This window comes from Nothoprocta perdicaria, unplaced genomic scaffold (genome assembly GCF_003342845.1).
Source record: "Nothoprocta perdicaria isolate Ctin4 unplaced genomic scaffold, notPer1 scaffold_13, whole genome shotgun sequence".
NCBI lineage: Eukaryota > Metazoa > Chordata > Aves > Tinamiformes > Tinamidae > Nothoprocta > Nothoprocta perdicaria.
The window spans coordinates 2,360,857-2,373,834 of NW_020454427.1; the positions used below are offsets into that span (position 1 = coordinate 2,360,857).

Below are 12,978 nucleotides of genomic sequence, written 5' to 3' on the forward strand. Positions count from 1 at the left end.
GAACCTGAAACTGAGACCTCGTCCCCACCGCGCTAGGGACGGCACCTCCTGCGTGACCTTGCAGCCGCTAGGAAATGGGTCGCGTTGCTATTTCAGAGGCTTCTTGAAGCGCTTCCAAACGGCGCGTTCCCTCTGACAGGTTCTGGCAGGGCGGTGACGCAGGCGGCCGGCGGCTCTTGCAGCCTCAGCTGTGATCTCCTCACGTCACACGAGGAGCAGAGCGGGGCCTCGCTAGCAGTGACGACGCCGGAGCCGGCTCTGGAAGCGGAGAATTAGGGTCTGTCCTCAAGCCGACAGGACCCTCATCCCRCGGAAGGCAGCTCCTGCAGCCCAGCCAGGCTGTGGCCCGGCAAAGGCACCAGCTCCCTCGCGACCCAAGATGACCCAAAACATCACCCAGGATGACCCAAGGCAGCACCCACAGTCAGAGGCTTAGCCACAACACCTACACTTATGTCCATGTTGGGAGCGTTGGAAGCCCAAATCCAGACCTATTTTAAACCAATCYTACTTGCTTTATGTAAATATCATTGTAATAACCTGTCAATGCACATGGCTACTGCATCCATCCAGATCAGTTTTCTAAAAAGGAATAAACTTATGACTACAATATGAAAATTTCCTCTGGTTCCAAAATACCACCTCCTCCACACCAGATACGGACACTGAGGATTAAAAAGAGAAAAGATGGAGACAGACTAAACAAAACCAGCAATGCATTTAAATATTTATACTAGCAATTGAGATATGTTTCTGTGTTAGTGTTTTTTTTGCAATGCCTTGAATCAGTGTTTGGTGGTTTATCTGTCTTCGGCTGATTGTACCTTTTGTGACTCCAATGCTGCCCTGAAACTAGTTATCTTCCTGAAAGGGCAAAACCAGACACTCAAACTCTGCAGCTTTTGTTTATAGTGGCAGTAAATGGAGGGAGAAGAAGCAGGAGGAAGGAAAAGAAAGAAGTACCTAACAGTTTGGTGCCTGTAAGCAGAACAAGGGTCTCACAGCAAATTGTGTTTCCCCTTCATTTCAGGCTAACAGGAGCTGTGCCAGTGTCCCATAGGAGGGCTTGTCGAGCCCTTAGACCCTGGCACGAAGGAGCCCTTTCAGAGCTGGGCACCACCAGTTCTGCACCGGTGAGCCACACCACAGAGGCACTGCTCACTGCGAGCCCATCTGCACGAGGGCAGTGCAGCGTTACGGGTGCAGCATTACGGGGTGGCTGGCAATAGCACCCCAGGCAACGCACGCCCGCGTGTGGAAGTGCATCCCCAGGGCAGCTCCCCACGGACACCCCTGGTGCAGAATAAGAGCTCTCCCTGGAGCAGCTCCCCCGGCCAAAGGACGGCCCTGGAACCGCACACCCTGCCTCACTATGGATCGGCTCCCTGCAGGCTCACACCGCTTCTCTGCGGGGACCTCTGCCCTCTCTCCAGTGGGTCTCTCCTCTGGGCTCCCAGAACAGATCTGCTCTCTCAGAGCAGATCTTAGCTGTGGGTTTCCCGAGGCCATTTGATCACTGGTGCCCTAAGGAGCTTGCAGGAGAAAAAGGAAAGAAAATCTCCTAAAGCAGCAGGCAGACCTCTCCAACAGCACCTTTCATAGGKGGACCTAGCTTGCAAGAGATAGTTTGTCCAGTCTGCCTGGCCTAGCAGTCTGGAGGTGACACCTTCCCATAGTTCAGGCTTYGGAGCATGGGGGGAGCCAGGCCCTACCCCGCACGGTGTCATGCCCGGAAAGCAAGTTACAAGCTCCCTTTGGCCCTTAGGTAATAAAGTCTTTAGGGCTTGCTATGCTTTGGTTCACACTGTTCCCCACAGCGCAGATCTGGTTCATTTGTGGGTTCCTTCTGTCACCACAGCACAAAAACACAAGGACTAAAAGCAGCCTGGAGGGCCCGGACTGCAGGAGCAGCCTCTGCCCTTCAGCTGCCACCACACGCCTAACAAAAAGGATAGAGGTGAGCGAAAATAAAAGACCCCCATTTACATCCTAGCAAAGCTTTCACCAAAGGTTTTAGCTGATTTGTTATACACAAAGCTTGGCCCTTGAAACAGAGCTCTGGAGCGGCATCCAAATACTGCAGGGTGCTGAGCCCAGGGCCTCAACCAGAATCCCAGGATTAAAGCACACCAGGCTGCTCAGCTCGGCCTAACAAGGTAGCTTAGGTCTGCGAGGGCCCTTGCAAACCAAGGCCATGGAAGGAGAGCTCTTGGCCAAGGAGAGAGAGGCAGGGGAGCAGAGGCACAGGGCACACTGCCCCGATGCGGGTCCGCAGGCAGCACAGCTGCTCCCTTTGGAAGCAGAGAGAGGAAAGCAGAGGTGCCAAGGGAGCTGTGGCAGCGGGCAGCCCGGTAGRGGATGCCAAGCTCATGCTTCACGCAGTCATAACCTTTTCTGGAAAGCACTGCTCAGGAAACCTGGGTCTAACGAGGTTTACAAATAACAAACACCATTTTAAAAACGGGCATGTAAACTAGCAAAACACATGGGATCAAATCTCCCCATTTCTCTGATAGTGAGAGCATGGGAGCACCACAGCTCCTGCATCCCCCATAGCCCTGTACGGACACTGTCCTCCTCATGGACCAGCATATCCAGGGAATCCTGCGCAAGGGGCTCCAGCCGCATCCCTCGCCCCGGCTGCCCTTCATCTGTCACCTCCTCCTGGTGCACAGGAGGGAGCAGACACCAGCTAYGCCACCACTTCCCAAACAAATAATAAAATCACGTATGTATATCATAACAAATGATAAAGTGACATCCCCGGGCTCGGCAGGAATCACGCACAGCAGGTAAGCCCCCCAGGTTGTTTGGAAACCCYGTGGATGTGTGCCCAAGCGGCCGGAGTGCCACGGTCAGACGGACCCAGGTGCTCCCTGCCCTGCTCCTCTGTGTCCGGGGGTTCCAGATCCAGCAGCTCTCCCGGCCTGGAACAAAGGGACAGGCAGAGAGGGGCGGCCTGGGGCATCTCAGAGGCAGAAACAGAATGGGGAAAAAATTGCGCCAAGGATTAAACAAAGCTGCCAAAACAATTCCTGCTTCATTTCCATCACTGCAACCAGTGGGAAACAGGACGCTTTGCTAGCCTTAAGCTGTGCCTTTCCCAGAGCTTCTGCCACAGGTAGTGGGCCCCTTCCCCTGTGGAAGGGATGGTCCTTCAGTGGATTCGTGGACAACCCTTACAAGGAAAAGTGCCGAGGCTGGCGAGCAGCACGGGAGCCTTTCTGCCCCCTTGAGCCTTAGCTGCAGATCATGGATCTATTCCAGCATCAGTCATGCTGCTCTCCAGAAAGCAGCCTGCTGAAAAGGGCCTTCTTGGAGAGGGGCAAACGCTCAGCATAAAAGTCATGGAGTTTGCTCCTACCGAGGCTGGGAGAAAAACGTCCACACAAACAGGGGAAAAGTCAGGATTTTGTAAGATTTGCAGTCATGCAGCCACCACTATCACAAGGGAGAGGAAAAGCAGAGTCTGAGGTTTTATGAAGCTCCCACACAGGGGTTTTGTTCGGGGTGAGATGAGGGGAGACATTCACAGAGATTGCAAAAGCTGGAGTCCCTGCCATCCTATTTATATTGCCCGGATTCACCGACCCACATAGCCTCAAGGGAYGTTCTGTTTTCTAGAACTGCTCTTTCTGCTAAAATCAAAACTAGTACTACGAATCAGAGGTAAAAGCCCCTTTTCCCAAAACACAGCTTCTTCCTACAGCATCTCTCCCTATATACATAAGAACACGTGTTTGTCCTTTTTCACAAAGCCTCATTTTCTTCCCAGTTCACTCCAGTGAAAATCAACAGAGTGGATTTTTTTGTTGTTGTTGAAGCCAGTGGAACAATATCTGTGTAAAACCAATCTAAATGAGCAGAAACACCAGAATTGCTCTCTTCTTTCTCCATCTCATTCCTTCTCCATCCTGCATCCTACTTTCCACTGAGGAGAAGTAGCAGAATGTCTAACAGCTAGAGAAGAGCCAAGGAAACCAACCAGGTAAAAAGATCTCACTGCAATGTGGGAGAACTTATCAGACCTATTTCCTTGGCTCATTTTATGCTCTTTACCTGTAGTGAGCTTCAACATACAGGGCGGCTGCAACTCTCTTGAGGATTTCRGTCCAGGTAATTTAACTAGCCAGAGGGTCACTATATAAAACTCTGACATTAAATACCAGTTCTCAAGTTGAACTATTCCATGTCCTGGCTTAACCTGTGTTTAGTCTAACAGATAAATGTTTGGAGCTCACCAGGCCTGCTGAAGTGAAGTTGATAATACAGAGAATCTCACCAAACCCGGTCAATCCATTAAGCTTCCTTTGTTTTCAGCCTTCAGCTCAGCATGTTTTGCTGAAACTAAGCTCAGCAGCTTAAATTCAYAGTTTACTCATCCATTAATCCATAAATTTAAAAGAAAAGACATAACCAGCTCAGAGTTTGCAGTGCTGAAACAGTCTAGGGAGACACAAGACACATGGCTGAACGTGCTCATCACCGCTGTGCTTCACCTCATGGGTCCTGAGCAGATCGGGTCAGCCAGTTTCTCTGTCTTTCCTTTTCCTCCCCACTCTCCTCAAACAGCACAACTTCCAGGGGACAGTCACTCGATGGGCACGTCAGGTGTATGGGGATGACAGAAAGGGGCAGACAGTGAGCAGGACGCAGCCATCGCAGCTCGGACAGCAGAGTCTCCTGCCAAGTTCAAGTGACTTYAGAATTAGGGACGGGTGACCTGCACTTGCCTGTCACAGCTACGTGCAGCACCGAACACTCTGCTCTTGCTTGATCTTGTTCCTGCCTGCTCACCACAGTGACTACAGCGGGGAGTGGGTCTGAGAAAAGTGTTTATTTTTAAACCCAGAATCTGGATTTGGAGAATATTTGCGTGCTGCAGGGCAGTGTTTAAGGCCCCTCTTCCCYGGGTAATTCGGATTCCCCCGGCACTGCTGCTGCTGAGCGGCGCGGATGAGTTTCACTGGGAGCTTGTGGCAAAGGGCAGAGCAGAGCAGCGGGGTGAAAAACAGAGGGGTTCAGAAGACAAAGATTTAGAATAGCGAGTAGCCAGGAAGAAAGCAGTTCAAGGAGCCAAAACACCTTCTGGCACTGCTTATAACAAAGACTGGACCAGTATCACAGGTTACACCAAGGGAACCAAAAGAAAGACTCCTTTACAGCCTTCCAAAGCTGCATTTTCTCCCCAAACACACCCTGGTCAGCAGCAGCCAGCTGACACTTGGCAGGTGGCATCAAGACAGTTACATAACTCTACACCAAGGTAAGCAAATTGGGGCACAAATGGTTATTTTTACCCAAYGCGCAGCCAACTCCAACTCCCTGAGGCCAGACACAACCTTCCCTCCGTCGGCTGCGAGCTCCGTTGGTGCTGCACAGCCCCACAGGGCACAAAACCACGGTGGGATGTTCGTGCAGTCATTGGCAACCTCTCTTTGCTGGGGATTTGAAAAGCAGAGACACAAAGTGCAAGGAGCAGTAATCAGCAGACACCACCAGAAGGCCAGCACAACCCCCCTGAGMTGCATTTTCTTTGCAAAAACACACCTATTAACCTCTCTGCAACACAGAGAGAGCAAATACACATMGCAAAGTATCTGCTGAGGAAAGGGCAAGGGTAGGAGGAAGGATGACTCTGGGATTGTGTTGGGAAGTGGATGGAACAGCAGCAAGTGACTTYTGGAAGTATCTGCTGCAGACAACTGCTCTTCAACTGTAGAGGGGGGTTACTTGGTTTCAGCCTCCCTTTATAAATTTTCTTTTTCACTTGGTCATGTTGCTGTTATTCAAGCTTAGATTAGGAAAAAGGCAGATCTGCAAGGCTCTGCATTTATTTGCCCTGTCAGCTCAATATATTTCATGCAAGTCCAGACGTACACTATATATCTTATTAAATGCTCTGTCCTGTTTTCGTCCATTCTCTTCTGATTTATTTTGAAGGAAAAGACCACAACTGTAAGCGCCTTCAGACCCACGGATGCTTAGACCGCTGGGGACAGAGCAGAAAACAGTGAAATGTAGCAACCATTACTGTCCAATTTCATTACACTCATTCATTSGGAGGGTAAGACAAGAATGTGCTGGAATTCAATCCCCTCTGAGGGAAGAAACTGGAAGCAGTACGTTTGCCAGAAACCATRTATGCTCAAGTCCTCTACAAAAATCATCAAGTTAAGTAAAATTTAAACGTGAGACTTATTAAAATGGGCACGGGCCAGAACACAGAGACACAACATGAAGGGAAGTACCTTCCTATGGCCATCCTTTGGAGCCAGGACACGGCGGAACACCTGGAAGCAGGCAGGGGAACATGGCACTTGGCCCATGCTGGCCGCTGCTCCAGGCTGCAGGGCACTGCAGGAGCACACGGGCAGTGCCAGGCTGTACACGCCATCCCTGGACACRCCAGGCAGGTCTCCTTGGCTCATCCGGGCTCACCTGGCATCCCCAGTGTCCTCTGGCTGGAGCAAAGCAGTAGCAACCAGGACTTTCGAGCAAGGGCTGCCCCACAACAGGTCTTGATGGCAAAAGCCACCCCAGCAGCACCAGGAGCAAAGCAGAGYGCCCAGCGTGTGCACGCTGCCCTTGGGAAGGGCCCCCTCCTCCTTCCTCCGGCACTGCCATCCTCCTGCTGCCAGGGAAAAGGCTGGGATTCCCACCCCGATTCCTGGTGTGGCTCCTGCTGGGAGTGACAAGGGCAGGTGACAGGCACGAGCTGGGATGCCAGCTCTGGCCACAGCGCTGCCAAGCCCGCGTGGCGAGTGGCTGTGTCACACCGCGCAGCGGTACGTCTACCTACAGGTAGATCTGCCTGTAGTTTCACCTGTTGGCAGAAGGGTGACATCAATGGAACAGCCTTGCCTGTCCCTATCTCCCACACACCTCCGGCAGCAGCAGCACTTCGGCACGTGCCTGCTGCTCCTGCAGCCCACACGGGGTGCATCCCACCTGCCTGTTCCCCAGGAAAGCCTACTGCATGCCGGATGTTTCGGGCTTTCATGCTGGTGGTTTGCAAAACCCTCAAGCAAGGAGGTCTCTGCTGATGCTCCTATGAAACTATTCCACTGCTTGCTTTTTTTAAACCTTCCTTCCCTTGCAAAAAACAAAAGGAACCAAGCAAATCAACTCATACTAATTCAATGTTAAAAATAACATATAACAGTAACGCTTTTCATGTCATAGAACCCACAGAATGCTTAAGGTTAGAAGGGACCTCTAGAGGTCATCTAGTCCAACCCCCTGCACACACATGGTCACATGCGAGCGAAAGAAAATACCCTCAATTATGCCATGTTGATCAAATTCCATAGCTGAAATCTATTACTCCAGAGACATTTTAGTTCATTCATTTTATCTTACTTAGGCAGATAATTTGCAGTTGGGGGAAGAGGAAATAGAAAAAAAATCCATATTGGCTCAGAATACATAATAAGCAGGAAAACATTCTTCTGTGGAGAGACAGCAACAGGAGTCCAATCATCTTTCCCTCTTTACAACGAGCACAGATCTAGAAGCTGCAGATGTGCTGCCTTAACCTGACCTTACCCCACGTGCCACAGCAGTGTCACGAAGCAAGGACACAGCAGACAGGGATGGTTGTTTCCTCTTCCCCTTGGTTCCCACTGTATCACACTCGGCATATTCACAAAAACAACGGAGGATAAATACCCGGGCAGATACGGTCAGTGCTGTGCCTGATGGCTGCAGAAGTGGGTCAGCCTGCAGTGCTGAGCAAGGCAAGCACGCCTTGATGAAGCTTGATGGTGATGTCAACACAAATTCGACACAAAGAGCAGTTTCCTGGAAATAGAGCTTAAATTGCTCACTGTTAGCAAACCTCTTTTACTTGGTATTGGGAGAATATATCGGAAAATATGCTGAGGTTACAGAATTTGCACAACTTTCTGGTTTTTGGAGGGGCAGGAGGGAGGTAAAATCTTTGTGCAGTGTCTGTTATCATCTCCAACCATTGCATTCACTAAGTCACTACTGATTTTGTTTCAATCTCTATTCAGAATCAGCTGCCAATTAACAAATGAGTCCAGGATTCACAGACTAAGCTCAGTCTTCACCTCCAGTTACAACTTTGCCGAAGCTGAGAGGGGAATTCAGCTTTCTAAGGTGTAAAAAAACACCGCATTCTTATCCCAAAAGAGAGTCAAGCTCCAAGGGGGGATTCCTTTGTGACTGGGGGGTTTCAGACGGGACATTTGATACGYCCCTTACACAGGGAGCAGGAAGCTCCAGGGCCATCGTGGAGGCTCCGCTCACGTGCCAAGACGCAGCGAATCCACCCGAGCTCCTGAACGCGGCTCTGCCCATGGAGCAGGGCACAAACGTGGCCAGCTGCTTCGCCGGTCACAGGCCTCCAAGGCAGGTCCTCCAAAGAGGTCAGAGCGTTTGAAAAAGGAGTCCTCGGAGCTGCCGTCTGCTCCCCTGCAAGGCAAGGAGCTGAGCCGGAGCCGCTTTCCGGAGCGGGATTTAATCCGCGACGGGCACACGAATGCTGCAAGAACAGCAGTTATCCAGGCGTTTCAGGATGGCCCCATTCCACCAGATTTGCCAGGGAAACAGCTCAAGGCAAAGCCGGGCTGTCCCAGTGCCGGCGCTGAACTGGGTTAACAGCCGCACAGCCCCCTCGCTGCCTCCCAGCTGCCCTCTCCGGCCCCATCCCGAGCGCCTCAGGCGCCACAGGCAGGTGAGCGATTCCCCCTCTGCAGGCAAGGCCGCACGGAGCGCTCCATGGGGAGCCCTCCCGCAGGCAGGCTCGCACAGAGCTGAGGTGCAACCACTGTGTGGAAAGATAAGCCCTTTCGGCCAACCTCTGGGTTTTCAGCTCGGCTTCCCTTCGCCCTGCTGGGTGAGCTGTCCTTTTGGCAACACGTGGAGTAGCTCTCATTGATGCTGGCCACATCAGCCTTTCCAAAGCCTTTTCCCAGAGGCTCCGGGCATGGGAAGAGGCGACAGCAGCACAAAGCTCTGGGTCTGACCTCAAGTGCACCATAGGAGGCTGGGGAGGTCTCTAAGAGCTTCCAGTTTARACCAACCTCCCAGCTTAACTCCGACCGGCGCTTCCATGGGCGCAGCTCTGCACGGAGCCACGCGAGGGACTCGCGCRCGGGCAGAGGAGGAGCTCACAGCCACTGTGTGCAACAGGCCCTGCCCAGAGGGCTCCTGCACGCYCATTTTGGTGCACATCCGCTCGCAAGCACAGGCTGAAAGTCACACGCAAATCTGACCACCACCAAACGGAGCACAAGTTGGAAGAACGGGATCTGTGTGGCCAAGCTGCACACTGGAACGGGGCCACGAGGGCTCAGCCGCAAGGAGCCCRTCCTGCAAACACCCACTGGACACAGCACGCTCGTCCTGCAGGCCTCACGGTGTCCTGCGTGTGCGTGAGATACAGGGGTGTTCCTGTGTGCAAAGGATTTTCGWGAGATCAAAATTAAAAGTTGCTCTGGCAATTTGCGTTAATGCTGCGTTTGTCCTGTGCTGAAAACAAGGATCTTTGAGGGGATTCGTTAATTTGATGAACACTAGCAGATACTGTAATCTTCAACTCTTTCACTGTGGAATTCTCCCTTCACCTAATGTTTTGAACTAAATAGTGCTCACCATAAAGAAGTCCTGCCTGAAGACACTGAAAAACAGCTGGCGCTTGTGTCTCTTCTCTTCAAATTGAATGAACAGAGAAGCTAAATTTTACTGGCTATTCCAGCCAAAGTGCTGTTTGGAAATGCAAGAGAGTACTTATCCTATAAAAGTTATATGGGGAAACTCGATCCTGTTAATTTGGTGAGATGCCTTTGATGGTTTCACGTAAAACTGAAGAGTGCTAAGGGAAAAAAAAAAAAAAGAGGTAACTTTTAGCAAACAGACACAGCAGCTATGTTGTGCGTTTCCTCCTCGCAAACCATGGGCTCGTTCAAGTTAGTGGGCTGGACGTGGCCAGGGATCAACAGCGCTGACTAAGGTCCGGAGGGGCAAAGGAGGGACAGGAGAGGCCACTAAGTGGCTTTAGTGCGGGTGGCAGCATCAGGAGATAGGCATTTGCTCACTGAAAACACCAAGAATTACACAAGCGCTAACAAAGAAAATGAAAACTGATGGCATTCCACATCTGTCCCATGAAATGCCACCCGAAAAATGGCACAGATCTACTGCCAGCTGCCCAACACCTGACTGAAGTGCCAAGGTCTAACACAGCCTTTCTCCAACCTCCTTTCTCCTCTTCGGCTCTTCCAAATTCCCCTTTATTACTTGGATGGATACCAGAGAGGCAGACTCTGGGCTGCACTGTAATCCCAATTCCCCAGGCCCGTTCTGCTCTTAAGAAGAAAAACACCCTCAAGCTGTTCGTCCTCCCCGGGCYGCTACGCAAATAACGGGATCTTTATTTCAACGGCACGAGGGGCGGCGGGAGCAGGACGAGGGGCAGCAGCCGTGCRCAGCCTCCGAGGGACCATCCCCGCTGCCCTCGCCTGGCACCTCCCGTCCCGGCCCAGACCAAAGGCAGCACCATAACAGGGAGGCCTTTCCGCTCACCACTGGCCGCTTCCCGGGCACGGCAAGGGCTGCGGGACACATGGGGCTCCGCGGTTGCCTTTGGGAGGGATTTAAACCACCACAGGCAGGGGGTCACCCAGGGCCGGGGCACTCGCCGTGTCATGTTTGCAAAACTCGGCGCTGAACACAGCCTGGATGCGAGTGCCTGAGCGACCGGAGGAGTGGGTACAACACAAATACAAACTCATTAAGCAGCACTGAAAACGGTTGTTTTCTTCCCGCTGCTGTCATCAGAGAGAGCTTTAAACATAGCCTACAGACGAAGGATCCGGCTGCCGCCATAGGCACTGAGTGCACGGGAGCGGGAAGAATCCCGGCGGGTGCTGGAGCTGCGGCCGTGGTGCCGGGCCCGGCAGGACCGCGCGCCTCCCATTGCCGCGCGCCGCGGACGCACGTCCGAGCGCCGGGCGGGCTGGGCGCGAGCGAGCACGCCGCTCCTGCGCATCCCGGCGCCGCTCCCGTGCATCCCGGTGCCGCTCCCGCGCATCCTGGCGCCGCTCCCGCGCATCCCGGCGCCGCTCCCGCGCATCCCGGCGCCGCTCCCGCACGCAGCGGCCCGCTGCCCTTGCAGGGGCACCGATCCCAATTCCCCCCCAAAGGCAGCGCGCGCTCCGATTAATCTCATCGGGCTCTTTTCCCGGAAACTAGGTGCCCCCGATGCCACCGCTTCCATGGCAAATGCTCCTCRGCTCTGCTTGCAGCTGGGTTTTTCCTGGAGCCCTGTTGTGCTTAGCTGACCTTTCCCTCTTTTTCCCTTAAACAAAATACTTCTAAATGAAAATGAGGCCATAACTGTAACCATTGAATCCCGATTTGTTAAATGTTTAAAAACACGCACACAAAGCCTGAGCAGTGGCACAAAGAACAGCTACATTATTTATAGCTGCCACGTACATCACATAAGAATTTCAAAGGGAGACTTTCTGTTCCTGCAAAATACTGCTGCTGCTAGAGACTTAACCTTCTGTAAATTAATAAAAATCATCTGTATGAGCCACAACTGCTACCGAAACATCCACACTTTAGGCATAAAATAGTCATTTCTCCTTCCTGAGCAGAACTAGCAATTTGTTTCATTTTACCAAGGACTATCTTAGAGGTTATTTCTTAAAAATATAAACAGGATACAATTATTTTAAAAAATCACACTGGAACAGGTATCTATTTTTATTCATAGGGGCCCAATAATTACCCAGACACCAATTAAGCTGGCATCATTTTCTGCTCATGCTACCGAGTGTTTGTTTTACGGGTTGGAAAGCTCAGCTRTGGGATTGCCTGCGATTTTCACTTTCTTTAAGACACGAGGATATATGGATACACACGTATACACATATATATGTGCCTATATACACGTACATACACATGAGCTGCTATGTGCATTAGGGAGAAAACGCCGCTTTGCTGCCGGCACACGCAGAGGCGCGGGACGCTCTTGCCCTCTCCCAGGAYTTGCTCCTGGCAGCGGGATCCCCGGCGCTCTGCAGGGGCGGGCGGCCTTGCACGCGCATCCCGGAGCCCTGCACACACTGGGCTCGCTCCGCTTGTCCCTCCGCGATGCCCGGCTCCCCAGCGAGGCCATTCCCGGCAAGGAGCACGTCGGGAAAGGGAAAACACCCAAAACCCGACAACACAGCGGCACGGAAGAGCGAAGGGGATTGGGAAAAAGGCTGCTTCCCTCAGCCCGTCCCAGGCGCTCCGGAGCACGAGGCGACGGGAGGCACTGCTGTTATTAGCCCTTCGGTGGAGACGCAGCTGGGTCGTGGCGGGGCTCTCGGCCGTGGGCTTTGCTGTTTCCTTTGCACACAAACACACACAGAGACACGGGGACGTGCAGAGGGAGACACCAACGCGGCGGCGCCGGCACAGACGGACACACAGAGAGCACAAGGACAGCGCGAGCGTGCGTACTCACAGCTCGGAGTACAGGAAGTGCAGGTTGCCCACATTGTCTATGTAGTTGGCAGGGCTTAGCCAAGGCAGGACCAGCAAGAGAAGAGCCTTCATTCTCAGGGCAGGGCCGCGTCTCCTCCTTCCCACCTYGCCTGCGTGCTGGCGGGACACGCACCTCCAAGCTTTTGTGGCAGYCAAGCCCCTTCTACGCGAGCCTTTCCGTCTCAACGCAACGGTGGCACATTATGGATCGCACTTAAATCCCCGAAACGAAGCTACACTGAGAAAATCATTGACCTGTAAGAGGATTACTCGGTCTGGCTCTCAGATGGGGAGACGTGAGGGTTTAGGGACAGCACAGCATGGTTGGCGAGACAGTGACTTATGCTGCAGAGCAGAATGATGCACGGGGAAGAGACCTGCCTCCTGCAGGATTCAGAGTGGTTCTTCAGAGGCAGCTGGTACGTTTACATCACTGCCCACGAGCAGATGGGTTACGATGAGCCGAGCTGC

The 12,978-nt window shown here is 52.6% G+C and overlaps 1 protein-coding gene across 1 annotated transcript in view; it reads right to left on the reverse strand.

Moving 5' to 3' along the window:
* LNX1 (ligand of numb-protein X 1) overlaps positions 1–12,579 on the reverse strand; it is a 47,071-nt gene extending 34,492 nt beyond the window's left edge. Inside the window, exon 1 of the mRNA XM_026033546.1 lies at positions 12,488–12,579. Within this exon, the coding sequence (XP_025889331.1) occupies positions 12,488–12,579 (92 nt within the window). The remainder of the gene's footprint in view (positions 1–12,487) is intronic.
* Between the last annotated feature and the right edge of the window lie 399 nt (positions 12,580–12,978).